Source organism: Lissotriton vulgaris, chromosome 8, assembly GCF_964263255.1.
Source record: "Lissotriton vulgaris chromosome 8, aLisVul1.2, whole genome shotgun sequence".
Lineage (NCBI taxonomy): Eukaryota > Metazoa > Chordata > Amphibia > Caudata > Salamandridae > Lissotriton > Lissotriton vulgaris.
In genome coordinates this window covers 687,366,231-687,392,420 of record NC_141696.1, presented here as the reverse complement: position 1 = coordinate 687,392,420, position 26,190 = coordinate 687,366,231, and the positions used below count along the sequence as shown (strand labels likewise).

Sequence of the window (26,190 nt, the reverse complement as noted above, 5' to 3'; positions counted from 1 at the left end):
CCTTGTCCGGATTTTCCTATTTGGTTATTCCCCATGCTGATGATTTTTGCTAGTTCGACATCTATGGTACCCAACCTTTTCTCAATGTTTGTTAACTTTAGAGTAATGGGCCCTAATAGGGTAGTGAACAGGGTCTCCATTCTCTCCCAATGGTTCCCATTCCCAGGCTCTACGTTTGTCGGTGGTTTTGGGCGCTACGTTGGTTGACTTGTCAAAAACCTTATCCCTACTTTGGCCGCTTTGGGCTGCGTTGTTGTGTGCAACCTGCTGAAGCTGTTTGCGGCAACCCTTGCCGTTTGTCTTATTTGATGGTAACTCGTTACTACTGTGTTTTAATTTACTTTTGGCTTTTTGCCCCCTTGTACGAGCAGGTGGACTATCGTTGTTATCCCTACCCTTGTTTCTCATGTCACTACTTAGACATACATCAGGTCCCACAAGTTCTACCAAATCATCAGATGTACAAGAGATAGGGTTTGGGCTTGCACTCCCATTTAATGACAACATAGTAGGGGTGGAAGAAAGTCTAGTGCCTGAATGTGTGTGTTCTAGAGAAACTGTTTCCTGTATCGGTTGGTTCTCTGTATTCTCTGGCCCAGGGTACCCTGCATAAGATACTGCAAGCAGGGAATCGTATGAGTTTGCCAGGATTATAGAAGTATTATCTGGTTGCAAAAGTAAGGGTAGACTCGGTGGGAGCGAGACGTCTCTCCGTGTTCTCTATAGCCGTTACCACCACCCCAATAGTCTTCAGCAACGTTTTGTCTATTGCAGTAAGACTCGGTAATGGGGTGGTAGAGGTGGTAATAGGATTCTGTCTATTTGTAGACCCTTGCGCAGCAGGTGTTTTTTTACCCATGTTATCTATATTTGACAATCGGACACAGTATTGGAAAAATGATTACAATCAAATAACCAAATAATGATAAGTAATAAGGAATAAATATAGGGTGACCCTCGTGGAACGAATGGGAACAAACAGTTCAGATAGTAATTGTTTATCAGTCTATAATGAGAGTCTCAAGCCGAATAAACCATTTGGCTATGACAACTTGCCTACCAGATGTGGGTATGCCCATAACATGCAAAGTCACTCAGGGGTACCTGCTGGGAATCCGAAAGGGGGAGGCCCAGCCCAGCCTCTGCGGACCTCTGAGGGCCTCAGAGGGCCCGCCCTTTGCCCTGGCTTCGCCCGGCGTCCCGCGAGGCGGGGCTTGCACGGCTCTTATGCGCCTCCTGGCGCGGTTTGTTGATGCGTGGGCTGCCGGGACTGCTGGGAAGTGTAGTTCCGGGCCCGCGCTCCACTCGGCGGTCGCGCTGGCAGGGTGAAAGAACCAGCGGGACAGCGGGAGGCAGGCGGGAGATTCTGGCAGCAAGCTACAGGTACGCTGGTATCCAAAGGTTTCCCCAATCAGCAGGGGCTTGCACGGCTCTTATGCGCCTCCTGGCGCGGGTTGTTGATGCGTGGGCTGCCGGGACTGCTGGGAAGTGTAGTTCCCGGCCCGCGCTCCTCTCTGCGGTCGCGCTGGCAGGGTGAAAGAACCAGCAGGAGGCAGGCGGGAGATTCTGGCAGCAAGCTTTAGGTAGGCTGGTATCCAAAGATTTCCCCACTCAGCAGGGGCTTGCACGGCTCTTATGCGCCTCCTGGCGCGGTTTGTTGATGCGTGGGCCCGCCGGGACTGCTGGGAAGTTTGTTCCCGGCCCGCGCTCCACTCGGCGGTCGCGCTGGCAGGGTGAAAGAACCAGCGGGACAGCGGAAGGCAGGCGGGAGATTCTGGCAGCAAGCTACAGGTACGCTGGTATCCAAAGGTTTCCCCCTCTGAAGACACAAAGGAGTTGTATCGCTCCTGTGTCACCTGCCAAGCCAGTCGTAAAGCAGGTGGCACTACAAAGGCCCCCCTTATACCACTACCTGTGGTGAGGGTTCCCTTTGAAAGAGTGGGGATTGATATTGTTGGACCAATGGAACCTCGGACAGCATCTGGGCACAGGTTTATCCTGGTGGTAGTGGATCATGACACCAGGTACCCAGTAGCTATACCCCTTAGGACCACTACAGCACCTGTTGTGGCAAGAGCCCTGTTGTATCTTGCCATCTTGTTTTGATCCCTGTCCCTTTAATGCTCGCATTCCTTTTGGATCTTTATTTCTTCTGGTGTTCTCTCTCAGAAGACTAGCAGGTGTTGAAGATGAGGCTACTAAGAAGTGACTAGCAGCTGGTGAGAGAACTGCGCGTGCAACAAGGAAAAAGAGATTTATTGCTGTGCCAAGAAAGAAGAAAATGCAAAGATTGGAAAAACATTGAGACTAGTAAAGAATAAGCTTTGGAAAAGACCCAAAAGGAAAGAAAGGAAACGTTGATGAAACCACAGTATTGAACAACGTTGTGAGTACTTTTTTTATTTATGCTGTGATAGTATGCACCACTGCTCCAGGAAACAGTAAAGGACACTCGGCGAGTCGTTGGAGGAAAATATATTGGGTTACAGCCCGTGATCCTTACCGAGTGCACGTGAGGGGGGATGCGACATTCAAAAGCGGCAAACGAACCTGCAGAGAACGCGGCTTGAAGGAAGCCTGCCATTGTTGTTTCTGCTGTGCGCTGGAATCGCGAGAACGTCACGTCGCACGGTGTGTACTGACGCCGCGTTGTGACGTGCAAGCTGCGAGTTTCCGCTTCCAGTGCAACTAACGGTTGCTAAGCAACAGAGCAGAGCGCAACGAAGACCGAGGCGCGGACGAAGAAAAGAAAGGCTATTAAACTGTTTGAGGTGAACAACATTTAAACGAAGGAACGTGAGTAGTGGGGAAGTGCAGAAAATTAACAGGAAGAAGTGTAATTTTGGTGTAATTTTACAAAAGGAGCTTCTTGGGTCAAAGAACAAAGGTTGGTGTTCAATGGGCAGTTCGTGTTAGTAAAGCACTACGAGTGTGCAGTGAAGAAGAAGGAAGACTCGTTGTTAAAAATACTAGAGTATTTAGGGTATTAAGACCAGTCTCAAGACAGGTGTAGGTACAGCGATGGAGGGTAATAGTGTTGTTATGCCACCATTATTTTTACAACAGAGTGGAGACCCTCCCATTGAATGGGAGGAGTGGATTGAGGTCTTCGAAAACTATATTGAGGCGATTGATGGGAAAGACTTCAGCGTTGCAAGGAAAAAAGCGCTATTATTGAGTACTTTGGGGAAAGCAGGTCAGCATGCCTTCAAATTTTTGTCTCCGGGGATAAATGCAGATGGAAGGGCTATCACCAACGTGTATTTGGAGGCTAAAGCTCGTTTAAAAAAGAGGTACTCAAAAGAAGTGAACATAGTAATGGCTAGGCACAAGTTCTACACGCAGCCACAGCGTCAGGGGGAGAGTGTGGATCAGTTTGTGACTCGCCTTCGTGAACTGTCATTGAAATGTAACTTTGGAAATATCAGGGATGAGATGATCAGAGACCAGCTCATCGTCCAATGTGGGAATAAGAAGATGCAGGAGAAGCTGTGGGCAGCGAAGAATCCCAGTTTACAAAATGCAATTGACATTGCTAAGATTGTTGAAGAATCGGGGGCATGTGTGAAGGAGATGGAACGGAAGGATGCTGGAAAAGAGAGTGTGTCGTGTGTAGAGGTAGTTGAGGAAGTGGGAGCAGTTGGGGGAAAGAAATCCTATGAGAAGGGGGAAAAGTCACTTGGAAGAAAATCATTTAATGTTAGTAATAATAGTGACTCGTATAGGAGTAGAGACAAGATGTGCTCAAGATGTGGCAGCACTTATCACACTTCAGAATATAAAAAATGTTTTGCCATAGATAAAGATTGTTTGAAGTGTGGGAAGCGTGGGCACTTTTCAAGAATGTGCAAGTTTGTGAGTAAAGGGAGGGTTGCTGTCGTTCATCGGGAACAAACGGAGGTAGCGACTGTTGACAATGTGGAAGGTGTAAACAAGATTTTGGTAGTGAGCGATGAAGAGCTGGACATGAACCCTAGAAGGAGGGTGAGGCCGAAGGCAGTGTTTGAGATTGATGGTGTGATTGTTGAGTTGATGGTGGATTCAGGGTCCTTTTGGACTATCATCCCCATGTGCTTGTTCAGTGCGAATTGGCCAAAGGTTGTGCTTGAGGCAAAATATATCAATCCTGGCGGGTTCCAGGGTGAAAGAATAGTGATCTTGGGGTTCATGTCTGCTGTCATTTCGTTCAGAGGGAGATCTGTAAGAGGATAGGTATATGTGGCGCAGTCGGGTCCAGCAATATTGGGGTGGGGACACCAGTATGATCTCCATATTGTGTTGAACCCGAGGGCTGCGGATCAAGTAATGGTGGTGGACGAGGTGACAACCCTTTCAATTGTGGATGGGATGCCTGAGTTGTTTAAAGAAACGATAGGAGAATTGAAAGGATATGTGCATAGGATAATGTGGAAGCCTGACGCTGTTCCCTTACAACATAAGGTCAGGAAAGTACCTATCATAGCTAGGGCTGAGGTTAAGAGGATGTTGAGTGACATGTTGGAACAAGGAGTAATTGAGCAAATTGAGACTTCATCGTGGATTTCGCCAGTCGTGATCACGACCAAATCCGACGGCAAATACAGGTTCTGTGTGGATTTACGCACACTTAATCGAAACATAGTTGTGGATGGGTTTCCTCTTCCCAATATAAATGAGTTGGTGCTGTTGTTGAAAGGTGGAAGGTTCTTTTCAAAGCTTGACTTACGTAGTGCCTACCACCAGATCAGACTACACGAGGAGTCTAAGCACTTGACGGCATTTATCAAGTCTGAGGGTATCTTCCAGTTTACCAGGATGCCGTTTGGGTTGGCGTCGGCGGCTGGAGTATTCCAGCGTATGATGGGTTCGGTGCTGAGTGGTGTGGAAAATGTTGTGCATTTTCAAGATGACGTATTGTTGTTTGGAAAGACCAAGGAAGAGCATGATGTTATCTTGAAGACAGTCCTCAATAAGATGGAGATGGCTGGGTTGACCTTGAGGAAGGATAAATGTAAGTTCGCGGTAGAGGAGGTGGAGTACCTTGGTTATACTTTGTCAGCTGATGGAGTGAGACCGAAGCGTGATCTGCTAGAATCAATACGGAAGGTACCAGCACCTTGCGATAGAGATCAGTTAAGATCGTTTCTCGGTCTCATAGAGTATTACGCAAAATTTGTAAGGAATTTTGCAGATAAGACGGAAAAAATAAGGTTGTTACTTAGGAAAGGTTGCAAGTTTGGCTGGGGTCAAGAACAAGAGTGTGCTTTCGAAGAAATAAAAAAAGAGATATGTGAAGCTGGTATCTTAACACCGTTTGATACGAAGAAAGAGTCTGTCTTGACTGTGGATGCGAGCGGTGTTGGCCTGGGCGCTGTACTTGCGCAGGTTCATCCTTCAGGTATTAAGACGGTTGCGTTCGCGTCCAGGTCTCTCACTGTCTCTGAGAGGAATTACTCAATCATTGAGAAGGAGGCCCTTGCTGCGGCCTGGGGGTGTGCTTATTTCAGGATGTATTTGTGGGGATCTCTTTTCAGACTACAGACTGACCACAAACCCTTAGTTAGGATACTGTCCCCTGGTGGAGCAGGAAAAGGGTCTGCGAGATTGGCAAGGCTGGCAGCGAAACTCCAAGAGTTTTTGTACAAGGTGGAGTATATTCCGGGTTGGAAGAACAACTTGGCTGATGGTCTGTCTAGACTTCCATTACCCTGGCAGGAGGTGGATCGCACAGGTGTTGAGTCTTCATTGAGTGAAGGTTCTGTAGCGCCGGTGGGCGATGTTGTAGAGTTTTGTTCTGGTGCCATTGGGAAAGAGAAGTGGAATGAAAGCATGGCTGCCGATGATGTGTTGAAGAAGGTGAAGGAGTTGATTGTTGGTGGTCCAAGGCGCGAGAGCACCCTTGATTGTGCTGTCAGACCGTTCTTGAAGGTGCTTGATGAACTGTCCATTCTGGATCATGAAAAGAATATAATAATGAAGGATGACAAGTTTATCCCTCCACAGGATTTGCGGTTCACTTTATTCAAGCTGGCACATGAAGGCCACTTGGGCCAGTCACTTACTAAGAAAAGGTTGAGAGAGTGTTTTTGGTGGCCATCAATGGACCAACATATTTCAGATTGGGTCGAAAGATGTTCTGAGTGTCTGGAAAGTGAGAAAAGGCTTAAATTGGGTAGTCAGACATCCCATGGGTCTATTGAAGATCCTCTTGCTCCTTGGTATACTGTTTGCATGGATTTTGTTGGTCCATTCAATGGCCTTAATGAGGATTTGAGATTTGCACTTGTCCTGATTGACGTTTATTCTAGGAGGTTAGTGGTAAAATTCTGCAGGGAAATAACCACTAGGGTCACGATTCAGTTGTTGTCTGAGATTTTTAGAGAGGAAGGGTTCCCATTGAAGCTAATTACAGACAATGGCACTCAGCTTACTTCTGAGGAAATGAGGAAATTTCTAGGTGCTTGTGGAATTGTTCATTCAAGGACCAGTTTTTACAACCCGCAGGGCAATGGAATGGTTGAGAGGGCGAACCGTATGGTGAAAGGGGCCATTCAGATGGCTATGGTGACTGGTAGTTCTGTGAGAGTCATGGTGGAAGAGTTAGTCTGGGCGTACCGCACGACAGTTAATTATTCTTCTGGAATGGTTCCTTTCACTGTTATGAGAGGTTGTTGTGCTGGCACCAAGTTGCTTCCTGCGTGGATGAAGGAGTGTGTGAGTTTGGGTAATCCCGAAGTGACAGGTGGTGCTGTAGGTTCAACAAAGAATTTTACACATAACATCAGGGTTAATGACCTTGTGAAAGTCAAGCCAGGTCGGATTTGTGGTGGTTTGACCAAGTTTAGGGGACCATACAAGGTGAAGACTGTCCATGAGAGGTATGTCGTTTTAGATAATGGTGAACACTGGAACCTCAGAACAGTTGCACTTTACAAGAAACATTCTGAGGCTGTTGTAAGTGATGTGAGTCAGTCAGATGGGGGTGCCAGTGACGTGTGTGATGGTGGAAAGACGGGGATGATGTGTGTGGTTCTTCGACCAGGACCTCCGTCTTATTTGAGGGATTACTTTTGTGATGATCCTTAGTTTTTTTATTTAGTTTTTTTTTCTTTTCTCTTCTTTTCTTTTCTTTTCGTGTCTTTTCTGAAATGGTGAAGGAATGAGGATATGTTGTATCTTGCCATCTTGTTTTGATCCCTGTCCCTTTAATGCTTGCATTCCTTTTGGATCTTTATTTCTTCTGGTGTTCTCTCTCTCTCTGCTTAGACTGGCAGTTGCTTGCTAGTCAGGAGAGGGACACCAGCTCTAGTTAGTAGCTTATAATAAACAAGCCAATTCTACTCCTACTCTTTGTGGACATTGTATCTTTCATCAATACGACAAGCCCTCTTGGGAGTTTTCTCAAGGGTGGGTTTCCCTAAGGAGGTTGTATCAGACAGAGGTACAAACGTTATGTCTAGTTACTTAACTGCAATGTAGAAGGAGTGTGGAGTGAACTACAAGTTCACCACACCCTATCATCCACAGTGCAGTGGTCTGGTTTAAAGATTTAACAATACCTTAACCTCTTCGCCGCTAATGACAAGGGTAACTCGTCATGGACTTTCCATTGATTTCAATGGAAATTACATTAAAGCAGTAAAATAGCCTTAGCAGTAAAGGGGTTAAAGGGTATGATTAAGGGTCTCCCAGAAAAGCTCAGGCGAAGATGGGATATCCTGCTACCCTGCCTTTTGTTTGCATACAGGGAAGTTACACAGAAGGGGGTTGGCTACAGTACATTTGAGCTTCTGTTTGGGCACCCTGTCAGAGGACCACTTTGTCTGGTGAAGGAGGGATGGGAGTTACCTCTCAAGCCTCCTAAATAGGATATTGTGGACTATGTACTTCGTCTCTGTGAGAAGTTGGCCTGGTATATGATGTCCACTATTCTAGTGGGTACCTTGCACCAGTCCAAACGACCCTTATTGATGGTGGTTGTAAAGTCAACCTTATAGAAAGCTACCCTAGTGGTAGCTGTGGAGAGCAGCTTTCAGGCTAAGACTTTAGAGGCGAGTTAAGCGAGTTGTTTTACCATTTATAATCTCTTGAGTACCAAATGAAAGTACACCACACAAGGTATATATCAAATATATATGTATTTATTCTAAACACAACCCCTCTGGACTCTTTATGAGGTCAGAGGTAAAAGTACAATACAAGGAACTTAATTAGCATACGATAAATTGCACAGTGTACGTTATGCCCTAGGGGCCTCACAAACCATATACTAAAATAGTGGTGTAAGAACCACATGAGAATTAGAAAGCAGGCCTAGGGCCTGTGGAATCGCTGGGGCTTGCTAGAACCACCAAAGGTTAGGATGTAGGAGGCCGACGGGAGACGGTCGCAGTGTCTAAACACAGCCGCGGGTTACCATTGACTTTCTATGGAGAACGAACAAGTTACAATTTTAAAGAATAACGGTACAAGGAGGTGAACTACAATGAAACCGTTTTAGACTAGGACACTTGGAGAGTCAATACCCACGGGAGCACCGGAGTACTCGTATTACCTCACCCAGGGAAGCCTGGTGCATAAGTGTTTTTTCGTGTTGGGTTTTGTCGTCGATTCCAGTGGAGAGCTGCGAAGAAGTGCTGCAGGCGACCAGAGGAAAAGTGTCCGGGTGGATCCAAGGGTGGATCGGAGATGTGAAGAACCTGAAAGCAGAAGGGACAGAGTCTGGGTCACTAGCCAGTGACCAGGATGGCGATGGGAAGCTGCCAGCCAATGTCTGGTGATTTCAGGTGAAGAGGTGAAGCTTGTCTTTTCAGCCACGAAGTCCAAGAGGCGTCGATGATGACCAGGAGCTGGATTCGAGCTATCCCACGAAGGATCTAGCTGACTGCGGCGTCGGTATCCGGATTGGACCCAACAAGCCATGGCAAGCGCAATCCGCACAAGATGTCGAGATTGGCTTCAGTGCAGACCAGGCAGGCCTGGGGAAGTTGGAGCAATCCTGGAGCAACCAGGAAAGCAAAGTAAATCAAAGATTGGTCTTCGTGGGGGCTCACTAGTCAACGGACAAGGAACCGCAAAGACACGTCGAACTGAAATGCACAAAGTGGGCCCACGGCACACTCGTGGAGTGTGGGCCTCTGAGCTTCAGTGCAAAAGGTGCTCGGGGCTATGGCTTCAAGCACCCCAATGCACAACTTCGGGATATCTCGGGAAGTAGGTGCAGGTTGCAAAATGCATGATGTCCAGGAGTTCCCGTCCCACGTCTCTCGTGTCTGCCACAGGTCTTAGCTTTGCTGGGAGTGCAGGTCAGCGTCAGAGATGTCTGGAAGTCTGTGTCCTGAGTCGCAGATTCTTCGAGATCTGGCAGGAGCCTCGAAAATGCAGACCGGTGCCTGTTTGAACAGGGTGGTCACTCCTTGACCACAAGGGAGATTTCTTCCGTCTTCCAGTCAATATGGAATGTCGAAGGTCCAAAATATATGTTGCAGAGTTTCGTCCAGAGTAATCTAAAGTCCTAGGTGGTCAAGGAGTGACCACCCTGTTCAAACCGGCAACAAAAGCATCTTTGCCGGTCTGCATTGTCGAGGCTCCTGCCGGATCCCGAAGCTTCTGCGACACAGGACACGGACCTCCAGACGTTTCTAATGCTGACCTGCGCTCCCAGCAAAGCTGAGACCTGTAGCAGACACGAGAGAGATGGGACCGGAACTCCTGGACATCCTGCATTTTTGCAACTGCACCTACTTCCCGAAGTTGTGCAATGAGGTACTTGAAGCCCCTGCCCCCGTGCACCTTTTGCACCGAAGATCAGAGGCCTACACTCCACGAGTGTACCGTGGGCCCACTTTGTGCATTTCCGCTCAAGGCCACTTCGCGGTTCCTAGTCCATTGGCTTGTGAGCCCCTACGAGGGCCATCTTTGATTTCCTGAGCTCTCCTGGTTGCTCCAGACCTGCTCTCACTCCTCTCCAAAGGAGGAGTCTCTCAGGCCTTGTTGGTCTGAACCGAAGCCAATCTCGACATCTTGCGTGGGTTGCTGTTGCCAAGGCCTGTTGGGTCCAATCCCTATTCCGAAGCTGCAGCACTCGACATCCTTCGTGGGACAGCTCCAATTCAGCTCCTGGTCGCCGTCGACGCCTCCTGGACCCCGTGGCTGAAGAATCAAGCTTCACCTCTCACCTGAAAACACCCGACATCGGCTGGCATCTGTTCCTCGCCATCCTGGTCACTGGCTAGTGACCTAGACTCTGTCCCCTCTGCTTTCACGTTCTTCTCATCACCGATCCACCCTTGGATCCACCCGGACACTTTTCCTCTGGTCGCCTGCAGCATTTCTTCGCAGCTCTCCATTGGAAACGACGACAAAACCCGACACCAAAAGACACCTATGCACCCAGCTTCCCTGGGTGAGGTAACACGAGAACTCCGGTGCTCCCGTGGGTCTTGACTCTCGAAGTGTCCTAGTCTAAAAGGGTTCCATCGTAGTTCACCTCTAAGTGCCCTTAATCTTTAAAATTGTAACTTGTTCGTTCTCCATAGAAAGTCAATGGTGATCCGCGGCTGTGTTTAGACACTGCACGCGTTCCCCGCGGGTCTCCTGTGTCCCTACCTTGGGTAGTTCCTGGTCGCCCCAGCGGTTCTACAGGCCCTAGGCCTGCTTTCTATCCCTCACATGGTTCTTATACCACTATTTTAGTATATGGTTTGTGAGGCCCCTAGGGCAAAACATATACTGTGCAACTTATCGTATGCTAATTAAGTTCCTTGTATTGTACTTTTACCTCTGACCTCATAAAGAGTCCAGAGAGGTTGTGTTTAGATTAAATACATATATATTTGATGTATACCTTGTGTGGTGTGCTTTAATTTGATTATTCAAGAGACTGTATCTGGTAAAACAAGTTGCTTAGCTCGGCTCTAGGTCTTAGCCTGAAGACTGCTCTCCACAGCTACCACTAGGATAGCTTTCTATAAGGTTGACTTTACAACCTACCCTCAATAAGGGTCGTTTTGGCTGGTGCAAGGTGCCCACTAGAATAGTGGACCGCATATGCCAGGCCAACTTCTCACAGAGATCCTGAAAAGCTGTCTTCAACGTCTTTCAGAATGAAAGTAGGTTAGGTGCAAGTCAGACATGATAATATGAGAAATAAAGAAAATGACAGCCTGGAGATTTTATAAAATAGGGAAGAGAATGTTAGTTGTCGAAGGAGGTCTTGAAAAGGTGGGTCTTCAATGGCTTTCAGAATGACATTAGGTTAGGCGCGAGTGAGATATATTCAGGGAGGTGATTCTTTTTTTCTGTGGTGGACACAAGAAACCTTAATCTAAGAGGACGGTCAGAGTACCCTGGTACATACTCATTGATTCACCTGCAGCATGGCTGGTGATCAGGCACACAGCTGATGTGCAAGTCTGTTTTGATATCCTATGACTTGCCACTTTATGTAGCTTAGGCTTATAGAAACATCCAAGTCTTCAGAAGGAAGAATACCATAGCTTTCATTTCGAAATTAAGAATGTTGGGCCTCTAAATTGTGTGCAGTTGTATTTTCACAGTCCAGTTCAGGATAGATCTTTCATGGTAGATTGCAAATGGGTGTGTTTGTTCCTAATTTATCAATGGAAAACCTCCAATACCACGTTGGGTGCTATGGATAATGCAGAGTGTCTTGAAGGATACTATTCTTGCTACTAGAAGTCAAAGCAGAGAGCTGGACTAACGTGGTCCCTTGGTAAGACATGCAGGAGATTCTACATCGGCTACATAAAGGCAATTTATGAAGCGGACTAATGTGGTGCCTTGGTAGGACATGCAGGAGATTGTGGATTTCACAATGTTAATGTCCCTCGCATTGCAGTATAATGGGAAGGTATGTAGATCTGTGTGCAGCATGACAGTCATAGGTGTGAATCCCATTAACACCTCAGAGGGAGGTGAGCGTGGGTGTGTACCTACGCCCTTGCTGAAGGTTACATTTGCCAATCTCAGTAAGGTAATTTAGTGAATTGATAACAGTGCTGCATAAATCTGTTTATAGGCTAAGTGGACACCTATCACTTTTATTTGCTCCTATGTTGTTTCGCCTCTCTCTCTTTCCTTGTCTCCAAGAGGGCGTTAAGTTTGCAAAAAATAGTAAAGTGTTTTTGCTTGTCTTTTATACCAGTGCCATGTTATTGAATATCAATTAGTTGCTTTGCCTTTAAAAGTAGCTCTGGTAAATATGTGTCTAATTCCAATCCTTTTACCGCCACAAGATTGCTTCGTTACTTGTGTAAAAATGTCCCATTTATTAGGAATTCCACAATCAAGTAGAGCACTTACTTGTCCCTTGCCTACTTCTTTTTGTTTAATGTAAACATGTTTTATGGCGAGCATTGTTTTCCTTATGACAAGCAAACTGCGTATTTTTAAAGGTAGTCTTACATTTCATTTGTTATTTTCATGTACATATGATTAATTGTACAAACATGTATTGTCTGATTTCATTTCTAGTTGGTCTCAGCAGTTTTATCCCACGATACAACTTTCTCAGCATAGACATGCCGGTGGTTATAGAGACATTCTGCAAGTATCCTTCAACAAGAGAGTGCTCATTATGTAACAACATGTTATAAAGATCAAAGTTGACACTGTATTCATTTTGAATGTATATGGATGTTTGTTGGACTCTAGGGTGTAGCACAATTTCTCAGCTAATACATTGTATATTCTTCTTTATCATTTTGATATGTTAATACCATTCCTTGCCAAACAACCTCCGTTAGTAGACACTTACAGTCTAAAAGTAGTATAACTGACAAACAGTTTTACATTTTCATTCCCTTTCATTATATAGTGTATGCAGTTTGTAATTTTAAAACTAGGCACCTCGCTGAGATGTGTTAGTATCTCATTAAAACTAAATAAATAATATCTTTAAATGTGTTTTAGAACATGCACGAACAGATATGTTCATATTCCATTTCTCCTTAGGTCTCTGTTACCAACCTATGAGTCCAGTAGGTCGTGCCCCTAATTTTAATGAGTCCCTCTCATTTGTTTAGAGCCAAGGAGGATCCTTGTTGGTTGATCAAGACTGTTTTTATAGCCCACTTGCAGTTACTATTGGCACCTTTGCAGTAGGGTTTTCACATGTTACCACTGCCAGTTACGTTTAATGTCTCCTGGATTCCCCTCTCTTAAATGTTTAGGTCATGCTTCTTGCCTAATTGTCACAAGAAGGTGGAAGTATTTTATAGAACTGTATGTTTATTTGTACTTCCTTCCTGGTTACAAAGTCCACAATCCTCAAGACTCTGGTTCTCCTCAAACATCTCAAGGGGTCCTGTCAATGGTTGGTTGCCCTCATCTTCAAGAAATCCCCCTTCTGTGGACTTTGAGATACTTAACTAGACTTTTTGATTGTTTCAAGGATGTACTTCGAGGACTTTGGAAGAATGTGTGTGGACTGTTTATCATTAGGTTAACACTTGTCCGACACCCTAGGCCATCGGGCTCTCATTCAGCATTTGGCAGAATCAAAAGGTAGCCATAACCAGTGATTTCCCCAGCTGCCATTTTCCTTTGATTTTATATCCTTGTGTTTTTATAGTTACTGAGGAGGGATCCTTTTCTCATAACACCCATCGACCAATTGGAATGTAGAAGACTTTCCCTCTCTTGAAGCCTGGTTGATGTTCCCTACTGTCCTGATTCCACCTCCAACTCTTCCCTCTTTTTCCCACTGTAGTAAAAGTGGAGGTGTGTTATCTTGAATCTTTCACTGAATTGCCTGAGTTGAGGTCGAATGCATTCCAGTTCTTAATTGTATATCCCTGTCCCTGTTCTGGTACGACAGGCCAGTACCTGTAGTTCTCTCTCCCCCAGAGGCAATTGGGACTGTGGATTCTGATTACTACTCAATGAATGGGGAAATTAGGGGCCATGCTTCAGTGTGATGCCCTTGCAGGAAAACTTGGAACATAGCTGTGGTCAAGCACTGTAATGCAGAGTGTAATTGGCTGGTCGGTACCCACTGACCTACACAACCCACCCATCATTGGTGAATAACACATGCCAAGACATATACCCAAAACTCTTCTATGGGGGAAATTTGGTGGTGAACTTCGAGAAAGGAAAGTTGGTATTAACAATAAAAATCACCTCATTACATAGGGGTATGTCTCATTATTGCAGGCCAGCTAGTCAAAAGATTTACAGTTTGTTACCTAGATATGCCACCTACCAGGGAGTAAAATCTAAGTGGCTCAATCAACAAGTCAATGATATAATACTCTTCATTCCGAAAAGGGGTAGTGGGTTTGTCAGGTAAACAGCTATGTCTTAAGAAACACCAGCTGTCTTTCTACCCCTTGCTTTACTTGAGACAGAACGCCTCCAAAACCACCGCAATAGCCTTTTCTTAAAGGATGACTTCAAAGGTAACAGAGAAATGAGATCAAATACATTTTCCAAGGACTTGCAAACTTCGGGCCTGATTCTCAGTGATAAACTTTCACTTTTGTGCAAGTTTACTCTTGTTTTGGTATTCATAAACTGCGAGTTAATATTACGTTTATGACTGGGGGGAATCTGCACGACTGCATGAGTCCACCGCTGCCACGTTCCAGCAAAATAAGATTGGTTTTACTGTACTCAATCTGTGGGGTTGCACTCCATGAATACAGTGAACTGTAAATGAGATACAATGCACAGCTAAAATGTTGCATTTACATTAACTTCTAGTTGGTTTATATCAATCAATTAGAGTGCCTGCGTCAGGATCACGCGGTCCTTTAGCGAAGGCCTTTTCATGGCGGTCCCACTGCCGTAAAAGGGCAGACGGAAATGGAAAAAATAATATTTATTTCAAATCTTGTATTTTAAGTGATATGACCACCAAATGCCCTGATTTTATATTTAACACAGAGCTTTGGACTATACCATTTCCAGCTGAAAGGCAATATTTCTCTCCATGTGTTCCCATACCTGGCATGTCACAGTTTGGTGCTTACTTTCCCTCCATGTTAAAGAACAGTAGATGTTCAGCATCCAGGCCAATGTGCTGCATAGCTAAATTCATATAAGGTCCCAAAGGCGAGACCAGTTGCATTGCAAATGCTTGTTTACATTATTGCTTGCAACCCTGCCAGAGGAACTGAGGTGATCACTGCTCATAATCTTACATATTGTGGCCACGAATATAATATTGCCCTGATGCTGTCACTATTACATTATTAATATAAGTAGCTCCGGAAGATTTTCATTGAGCACGAGTAGTTCATAGTACAGAAAAGGTTGGAGACCCCTTTTCTAGAACAATTTTGGTGGTCTTTCATCTTCAGGTAACTACCCAAAAAATTACCTGAAAGATAAATCGTGCAACTTAAAGAACTGTACTTTTTCTTTTATGTTCACCCTATGAAAACTTAATTGGTTAATGTAATCACTGCAGATATGTGTTTAACCAGGGATAAACAGAACGGAACCCTGGTTGGCGCAGGAGGGAATAGTGACTTATGTATTCATAGTACTATGAGGTCGCAGCCTGCAACTGAAAGCACTGTGAATATGCAATGATCATCTTAGAAAGGAGTTGTTGGCAAGTGACCTTCAATTTCACAGGTTTTGCAGCACTTACAGATCTTTTTACAGCTTCCTGTTGCTCAAAAGGATATCATTTTTCATGTTTGTCTTTCTATGCACTTCGTTGCTTGGTTTTACTCATGGGGAAAGTGTCACTCCAAGTTTCACACATTTGGTCATTGAATGTTACTCATACATATAAAAATCACGGAAATGTCACACATAATCAATCTGAAACTTGCCAGCTATGGATGAAGTAATCTTGTGTTTCATTGAAGCATGACTATTCTAAAAGCATTTTTAATATGGATTTGGGTTACTCGATGAAATGGTTTAATTTTATTAAATCTCACAGTGCTTTTGGGGGCTGCCTGATAATAGTCCAATTTGCCTCCATCATAGGGAGTATGTAGTCTGTAATTTTCCAGGCCTTGCAAAGATGATATGTGTCTCTTATATTTTGCTTTGGAAATTACAAGCAGCGGACTGTAGAAAGCAACCAGGAACATACTGTCCCTTGAATTCACCCTGGACACAAACCTCACAATGAAGAAGCCTAAACCTGGTAGCAGCTTTCTCCCCTAATGAAAGGGAAATATTTTATTCAGAAAGCCCCTTCGGGCCTGCTGTTCAAACCCTCATACTCCTGCATCTGACTGAATGTAACACCATGTTGCATGTCCTCGCAGACTCTTCACTGGCACGCCTCAAGGGCACACTCCAAGCCACAGCATTGGTAATTCAGGGTCTGAAGAAATATGTGCAGATCACCCCATCCTGATGGTACTTAATTGGCTCTGTTTGTCTGCTTGCATCATCTTATAAAACAGCTGCATGACAGGGGGTGTGGGCAAGTTGGCAGAGAGGTGAGATGTGCCCCTCAGTCTCTACTCCCGACCTGGGCCACCTAGCCGCCTTACCTGCCCAGTAGGGATGACTTGCGGCAGTCTTGGAAAGCAGCCACTTTCCCGCTTGTTTACCGGACGGGGCAGATGGTGGAGCCGGGCTGATGTAGGCGGCGGCTGCCGCAACCACCCTTCTCCTCCGTGGGGGCGGCCTTCTTGTAGCAGCTGAGAGCCCGATGACCGCTACCAGACCAGAGGCCCTTTTTCTGGAACTGCACCCCATGGGGACATCGGGGGCTCCTGTAGGGTATATAGGTCGATGCTGGGGCTTTCACTTCCACTACAGAGAGGACCGACGACCAGCACCGGAATCCACAGCACATACCTCGAAGCTGACCTGGTGAGGACCAGGCCAGACCATGTGGACACTCATCGGGGCTATTTTCAGGAATACACCAGCCTGCTTTGCCTTGGGTGCCTTGTTGCTGATTCCCGACCCCTGTTACTGGGACTTTGGAGGGCCTGCCGGATGGACTTAACTGGGGCATACTGTGCATCGATTGAAAAGTCAGGAACACCTACTCTCGAGGTGAGAAGGGCATTCTATGTGCGGCCTGTATCCCCGTACTTGCAATCACTTTCATTATTGAAACCATAGCAGCACCTGCTTTTCAAGCTGTTGCCGGGCCCCCTTTCACTATTTCCAACAGAACACATGTAGAGGAACGAAGCACTCGAGGCCCCCCTCCTAGAAGCACAAATCATGTTTGCATTGTCCCCAGAGATAGTACCACCTACCACTGTTTCTTTAGCTCTATTTGGAGAGAGCAGCAGGTCTAAAAACATGCACGTTGGCATGTTCTGGCCTGATTGAGACGCCATAGGAGCATCGTGATTTCATGTAAACCCCCCTTCAGCTTCACTGGTAGACCTTAGCTCGACAATTAAGGGGATGACATCAATATAGATTTTTATTGCTGGTCCCATGGTCTCTACGGGGGCAAGGGCTTTATTATCCGTGATTGTCAATTTTGAAAGAACAATGTCTCCACCTCTCTAGGGTCCCCCAGCTTACTACATAGTGACGATTTACCAACACTCTTCTTCCGGCATTCGGGGAGGGACAGACATCTGCCAGTTTGGGACTCAAGCCGCTCCCAAATCCTCATAGATATGGCCTCAGCACGGGCAAAGAAAGATCGCAACTTGAAAAATATGCTAATTAAACATGCAGGGACTCTGACTGAGTGAGCACCCACTGACCCCGGAATCGGGATACGCCCAGGATGGCAACCATCCGAATAGCCCATTAACTTGTGCTTTTCTTGCCGCTCTGTTTGCATCCTTGAGTGAGGATCTGCATGCAGGTAAACAAGTTCTATCAAGTGATCTTATAGAGGTGCGTCACAACGTGGAAGCTATTGGAGAACGTGTCGTTGACCATTGAAGACCATGAATCCGCCTGTAATGAGGAAATAGAGCAACTACAACAAGAGGTTATCCACCTTTGTGAGCAACAGATTGACTTACAAGCTCATACAGAGGACTTAGAAAATAGGTTGAGGCGGTATAACATCCACTCGGGGGTACCAACAAATGCAGAAGGATCGGACCTAAGCCTTTATGTTAAGGGACTCTGCCTCCATATACTGGAAGCTGTACCTGACATGGAGATAAGATTTGACCGAGAGCACAGAGTAGGCCTTCCGAGATCGGAGGCTGCTCCCCCAGATGATATTGTGGTCTGCATCCATGACTTTCAACTAAAAGAAATCAATTTACGCAAAGCTTGTGAGATGTCGCCAGTTCATTTCAGAGGTCATATACCTACACTATATCAAGATTTAGCAGCTATAACTTTGAAGAAACTCCAAGTGTTACGCTCATCATTATTACATCATTTTCATGGTTTTACCCAGGACCAAATAGTTATTTTATATTGAATGTACTGTAATTGTCTTATTGTGATTTTTCTGATTAGGTGATTTTTTTTATTATGTAATGTGCTTAAAAATACATTGTTTAAATACATTTCAATCATCATTACACTTATTACAGGTTTTTGTGTAAATATTTAGCGGACTCAAGGGTTCAGATGGGGTTGGTATGAGTGAATGTATATGTATGTGATCGAGAGCAGGAGAGTGAATTTAAGTTAAAATATTAATAAGAGATTTTTCAGAGGGCGTTTTTGCAAAAAAGATTTCCTTAACTAGACCTGTTCGCCACAGCAGAAAAAAAACATTGCCCAAGCTTCCCCTCCAGGTTCCCACACCCGCTCTCCAAAGGCAATGCCCTATGGATGGTCAGGGATATTTGCCCACGCTTTTCCGCCTCTCCCACTCATTCCACTGGTAGTTCCGAAGCTCATGCAAACATCCCTCACACTAATTCTCATAGCTCCCACATGGGCACGTCAACCCTGGCTCACCACCCTGCTGGAGCTGTCAGTAGCTCCACACCAAAAACTGCATCTCACTTCCAGTCTCTTCATTCAGAGCAATGGAGAAATCAGGCATCCAAATCCCAAAGAACTCAACCTGGCAACCTGGCTCCTGAAGTAATAGAATTCGGTTATTTACACCTACCACTAGACTGTATGAATATCCTAAAAGAGGCTAGAAAGCCTACTACTAGGGCATTTTATGCAGCAAATGGAAGCAATTTGTAACAATATCAATCCTCTTGATGCTTCTGTACAGAACAACATCTGTTACCTGTTACATTTACAGCAATATGGACTAGCCTATGCATCCATTCGATTACATCTAGCAGTAGCTGCATACTTACAAAACAGACAACACTTCTCTCTATTCAGAGTACAAGAGTACAAGTGATTTAAGCCTTTCTAGAAGGATTTAAAATAGTGATACCACCAAGAGTCCCACCTGCCCCGGTGTGGAACCTAAACATAGTACTTACTAGGCTAATGGTGCCACCATTTTACCCTATGCATAGGTGTCAATTACAATTCCTCTCATGGAAAGTTGCTTTCCTCATCGCAATAACGTCACTGAGAAGAGTTGGTGAACTCCAGGCATTAACTATACAAAAAGCCCTTCTTTCAGCTTCACAGAGACAGAGTGGTTCTTCGCACCAATCTGAAGTTTCTCCCTAAAGTAGTTTGTCTTTCATATCAATCAATAGATTGAGTTACCTGTGTTTTCCTCAACCCAATTCTGTAGCTGAACGAGCTCTACACCCTTGATGTTAGTAGAGCTCTATTATATTACATTGAAAGAATAAAAGCATTTCACAAAACAAAGCAACTTTTTGTTGCTTTTGCTCCACCACACAAAGGCAATCCCATATCTAAATCAGGCATTGCAAGATGGATTTGAAAATGTTTCCAGACATGTTATGTGAAAGCAAAAAGCACTTTACTATTACCCCCAGAGCGCATTCCACTCGCAAAATAGGGGCTACTATGGCCTTTTAGGGAATATTCCCCTAGCTGACATCTGTAAGGCAGCAACATGGTCTACACTGCACACATTCACCAAACATTACTGTGTAGATGTCTTAGCGAGGCAACAAGCTAATGTCGGCCAGGCAGTACTTAAAACACTGTTTCAGACAACTACAACAACTTTAGGTTAGCCACCCCTTTGGGAGTATACAGCTTTATAGTCTATGCAAAGCGATACCAAAGGGGATGATGGACGGAGCGTTTGAGCAAATCAAACACTCGCTCCGAGCCAACTGATCTAGGTTTAATCCATCACCATTCTTTAGCTCACTCCACCACCCCAGTTCAGATATGGCCATATGCAAATCAGTCTGACCCTGTGCCTCATGTGAACAGTCCAGCTTGAACTGCCAAGCCATGTCTTCCCTGGACCGGAAACAAGCATCCTGGGACCGGTTTCGGGTTAATAACCCTCATCAGCCAGGCTATCTTGAATCCAGTGGCAGAGTGAGCATGGGACTCACGTCTGGGCATACCCTTCCAACTTAGGGCGAACAAAGCGATACCAAGGGGATGATGGACGGAGCGTTTGAGCAAATCAAACACTCACCCCAGTCAACTGATCTGGGTTTAATCCATCACCATTCTTTAGCTCACTCCACCACCCCAGTTCAGACATAGCCATATGCAAATCAGTCTGACTCTGTGCCTCATGGGAACAGTCCAGCTTGAACTGCCAAGCCATGTCTTTCCTGGACGGGAAACAAGCATCCTGGGACTGGTTTAGGGTTCATAACCTGCATCAGCCAGGCTGATGGATTAAACCCAGATCAGTTGACAGATCAGTTGACTAGGGGTTAGTGTTTGATTTGCTCAAATGCTCCATCCATCGTCCCCTTTGGTAACGCTTTATAGGCTATGCAAAGCATGTGATCTACAGCTCACATGCCACAAATGGATAATGTTACTTACCCAGTAAGCATCTGTTCTTGGCATGTAGAGCTGTAGATTCACATGCGCGCACCTGCCTACCCAGTCTCCTGTAGCTGTTGTTGTTCTCAGTTTACATACATACGCATGGACATCTCTGTTCTACACTTACTAACTCCATTCTCACCCTCTGCAGTAAAACAGTCTAACAATGGAGTAAATGCCCAAGCGCACTATCATTGAAAGGAGGAGTCACTTTACCTCGTGACTGTAAAGACTTCTTTGAAGAAAAACAACTTGCAAACATCCGGAGCGAACGCTAGATGGCAGGAGTGTGCAAAGCATGTGAATCTACAGTTCTACACGCCAAGAACAGATGCTTACTGGGTAAGTAACATTATCCCTATGCACCATTACCATTTATGAACCCAGGATCTGGAACAACATCCCCATATCAATTACAACTGCCCCATCACTACTCCAGTTCAGGAAAGAGTTGAAGGCTTGCCTCTTTAAAGAACACCGCATCACCAAGCACTAAATCATCCACAACCCAGCTACCTCTCCTACAGGAGTTGGCTTTATACTTGATTTCGACCCTGTAAAGCTCTCTGCTTCCTTTTGGATAAGTTTCCAATATAGAAATACCAAATACATACATACCGCTTGAATTTAGGTGAAAATTGAAGTCTGAGGAATTCTGGTAAATGACTTTATGAATTATTGCCATGGTCTTGAAACTTTTACACACCAAGAGCCAGTGTAAAAATGAAAGTGTGTAAGATGTGGGCCTGTCTTGAAATATTTGCTAGCAGACATATAACAGCATTTTGCAACTGATGTTATTCTTTTCTAGATGGACAAGATACACGGAATTTCCATTTGTTAATAAAACTGCATTAGAGATTGGATGTTTAAGCTGTGCTCAATGCACTCTAGAATTATTTTAAAGAGTATAGGCTTAAAAGTAAATGCTGGCTGTCTTGAGCCCTGCACATCCAGTGAGAGATTTTTATTTTTATGGACGCCTAGTTGCGTAGTGATTTGACCAGTGTGGGACAGTGGCCCACACTGTAGGTCAGATCTCATTATCACAAGCCGTAGGGAGAGGAGTGTAAGCAGAACCTTTGCATTGTGTTGGTAAGCTTTAAACAAGCATTTTCAATGCAATAAGTCTTGCATTCAATAGAGTTAGAGCTATTGATATTGTAAATGACAATGTCTTTTACCTATGATTTTTGGTTTTTAGTGTAGTGGATGTATGTGGTGTGGAGTAGAATTATTTGGTTTGTAGTGGAATTGTTAGTTGTGGAATTGTGTGTGGTGTGTATTGGATTTGTGTAATGGAATTATGTGGTAGGGTGTGCAGTGAAAAAGAATTTTCTGAATACCAGATACTGGGAGACACAGATAGTATGAGTGGTTAAACTAAAGACAGAGAGAACAGAAGGAATGTGGAGATAGATCTACCAAGTTTGGGCATTTGATAGAACACCTGGAAACGAGAACACCCAGAAAACAAAGGGGTCACCAGGTATGTGGAGAGAGTGAGACCGTGAATATTTGTGAGTGAGAGAGAGAACACTGGTGAGGGGAGAGGGGTGGATAGATCTGGGCATTAATTGAAGCACACCAAAAATAACAAATTCTAAAAAGTTTAAGACTCCTTTTAAATTTCCGGTGGTATACATCACTGCACTGTCACCATTCGTTAACAGCATTGATCACCTAAATACATACACGTACTTCAAAGGCAACTGTGTGCGACCGCATAAGCACCCCTGTGCCCTTTTACTCCACCCACCTGTCAGATGTGGAGTGAGAGTTGAAAACAGTAGCATGCTGCACTAACTCCTCTCTGAGGGCAACAAACAGAAATGCTCAGGCTGCACTTCATCCTACCTGAGTAAATGCGCTTACTTCTCTCTGAGGGAATGACAGGTGTGTGCAGGCATAGTTAGTGCACCTACCCCTCTCTGAGAGAAGTAGCCCGGGGAGAAAGGGCGCAGCCGGACCCATGAGGGGCCTGGGGCAAATGCCACCCGGAGGCAGAAGACCCCCCCCCCCTCCACACACACAACCCTACTCCCTTGGGCGAAAGCCCACAAAGGAAGTGGCGACCAGGATTGGTCACGCCAGCGGCCCCCACAATCAGGGGGCGAGATAGCAATCCAGGAAGGGGGTTAAAGGAGGGCACAAGGCCCCAGTAGAACACACAACCACACCCTTCCTGATCGCATGAGAAGAGATAGAAGACGACCTGAGGACTGTGTGCACCGGACCGGAGGCGGTGTCATCGACGGTTCCAGTGCAGGAAGATCGGATCCTGGAACCGGAGGAGCGAGCCAACGACGGGCAAAAAGGAGCAGAGCACGCACCAGGAGTAGGACTGGCACAGAGCAAACGCCTCATAACCACAGTTTTCCAACAGCCCGCTAACTTCATCACAAAATTCAAGCCCAACTGGCAAAAATAAAAAAATAAAAAATAAATTCCTCAATATTCCAAAAAACAAGGCAAAGCCCCGGTATACTGCTGGTAAACTACTATTCAAGATACATGTCAATCCAGAGGAACAACCGCACCGCCCTCCCGACAAAAAGTAAATCTCAACCATCTCAATCATCATAAAAATGAGATCGGGAAAGATACGAGGCGAAGACAATCCACCAGAGAAACCTCAGGGGAAGACGAAAAAGGGCAATGGAGCCCTTCCGAGCACGATCAATGAGGCAGTGGAAGGAGTTGCTGCAGGCAGGGGCAATAGCCCCAAAAAACTAAGTTCAAAAGAGCCATGCACCAGTTCTATGGAGCATTAGAAACCCTTCATGCAATGACAAAACAACATGGTTCCCAGAACTCAGTTGTGGCAGCAAAGGGGCCCCACAAGGGCGGCACAGCCTGCGGCCAACCTGATCACGACGCAACGCCCTCTCCTGCCCAAACTGTTCAAGCCCTGTGTCCTAAAGCAAGCAAGTGTGCTTTAATTACTGACTTCCTCAAAGTTTGCCAAAGACTCTCTACCGGGAGTGGTCTGGAACTCCCACCAGATAACGTCAGCTCCAAATCTTACAGCAACCAACATAATGCCTTCACGGAGACAATGAACAAGGGTACTAAATTATCATCGTCTCCATCAAATTCAAGGTGCCACAGTGAGCCCCGTAACGCCCCAAATATTAAAATAAGAAGGAATTCTGGGGGCGGGGGACTAGGTCCTCCCGGGTCAGAAGACTCGATCAGACACCAACAGGTCAAAGGCCCGGGCCGTCTCTCGTCGTATCCACCTTCCAAGGCTCAACAAGCATTCCACACTTCATCAGTTTGTGCTTTAGTCCATCGGGCTTCAGACGCAAGTAACGACGTGAGCAATGATTCGGTCTTCCTGGGGCAAAGCCCACGATCGACCCAGACTACCATCCCTGAAACAACAGAGGAAGGCTCACCTCAAAACCAAAACTGCACCCAAAAGCTGCCGACACCGCCAATGGTGAGCTCCCCTAGTTCAACGAGTGGTCACCTCAGACTGGATCAGACAAAAAGGAGGGAAACTATAGCTTCCTCTCTGCAGGACCAGCAACTGACGTGATCGAAGATATCAAAGTTAGTAGAATCTCGAAGTCACTAGAAGATAACGTTCCAGCAAATGATACTGCAGAGCTCAAACGAAGCACTCCTCCGTTTCCCATCCCTTATGATTTAAGTCCTGGTAATGAAGACAGCATCTTAAAAAGGACCTCGCAAAGGAGTGCCTACCTGTGCGAGCATCAAACCCAAATTGATCCTTCTAAACATCTTGACTCCTCATTTATACTCAGTCACACCCAGGGGGAAACCTTCGAGAGCACTCAAACAGCCACAATATGGCCACAACTATTAAAGACAATGGAAACCATTGGCGTAGCCATGTCTTACCATGCAGACAAATTAAGACATGCAAGTCGACCTGCTCAACCTCTTGGCTTTTCATGTCCAGGGAATTGAATCACATTTACAGGACTTAAATAGCATGATTACTAAGGTGCAAGTTAATAAGGACTCCTCTTTTTATACCTGTCACTGCTCCCAAATAACAGATAAACTGGCCACCGTACCCAGTTTGAAGACACAAATACTGGGGGCCGTTAGGGATTCATCAAAGGAAACAAAGATAACCATAAACCAAGCAAACGTCCAACAAGATGTCAATAAGGAATCCGGCCGGCCGATAGACGATGATAGCTGTGGCAAGGAAAGCTCGGAACTCCGAGACAAATCCTCCTCTCTCTCTACCAACGACACCCCCATGCCAGTAACCTCAGATGATCAAAATCCAGTTGCCACCCGAGAGGAAGCTTTGCCAACTCAGGTACTACCACCAATCAAGGCAACAGGCTACAACCATACTGAACAAGCACCCACTCTCACAAAGAGAGAAAGGAAGCGCCTGAGAAAAGCAAGAAAACTCAAACCACAGACTCGAGGGGTGCCACAAACTCAGTCCCAAACAACAAACAACGATTCCAATGGCAAAGAAGTTACACAGCAGTTAGAGGCTGCCCCACCTCAAAACAAAATAACCTCTGAGCCAGGGCTACCTTCAATAACTAATTCCCCACCCAAGGAAACCTCTATTTCTAACGGTCCAATAGAACGTATACTTCCAAACCAAAACGCAAGAAAAGTGTATAGCATTTTCAACCCTCCAGGGGAGAAAGCAGATCGCAACTCACCAAGTCCAGACTCAGTTCATAACGCAGAGATTGAGCAAGGATCTCAACCAAAAGCTAGCTCCCAACTCATGCAAGTGCCAGCAAACGACGGGCAAGCAGACGCAGACAAACCCGTCAAGAGTAAGGCAAAAACGACAAGAGACATGCTGAGTTCAGAAGTTCATACATCATCAGTCCCGGCCCCTAATGGTAATGGTAAGGAGGCAACAAGTAGCGTGAACACATCTAACTCGCCCATATTAGAGCTAGAGGCAGAACGGGCAGGAACAGCCTCGTTAAATCCCGAAGAGAGAAGACGTCCAAAAGACCAAAAACTGCATATCCCAAGTAATAAAATCGAGCTAATTCTGCAATATAGCTCGAGAGGGCCTCACAACATACTAAATAGAGGGTCCATTTTAAATCTCCTAGAAGTACTACCTGGTCTCCGACATATAAAATCAAGCGACTTGGTATCAAATCGAGTTTAAACCAAACCCTCTCAAACTAGCCCCTGAATCCACGATAACAACGTGGACCTAACATTCTGTCACCAAACTAATCCTGACACATAGGGAGGACTTTGCTTTATGGGGCATAGAGCTAAAAAAGGTGGAGCCTGCACGATACCCCAGCCCGTTGCAGAAAGAAAGCCCCAAACGAAGTCTTCTAAAAAACGCCAAAGGTCCAGAACAAAGAAGCAGTATCGAAGATGAAGCTCACCCACTCAGGCAAATTACAATTACTTTTGCCCATCAGGACGCAGCAG

At 45.5% G+C, this 26,190-nt stretch overlaps 1 protein-coding gene across 1 annotated transcript in view; it reads left to right on the top strand.

Annotated features, from left to right (window-relative positions):
* MBTPS2 (membrane bound transcription factor peptidase, site 2) overlaps nucleotides 1–26,190 on the top strand; it is a 355,842-nt gene that overhangs the window by 246,722 nt on the left and 82,930 nt on the right. The window contains exon 10 of the mRNA XM_086934551.1: nucleotides 12,475–12,550. Within this exon, the coding sequence (XP_086790677.1) occupies nucleotides 12,475–12,550 (76 nt within the window). The remainder of the gene's footprint in view (nucleotides 1–12,474; nucleotides 12,551–26,190) is intronic.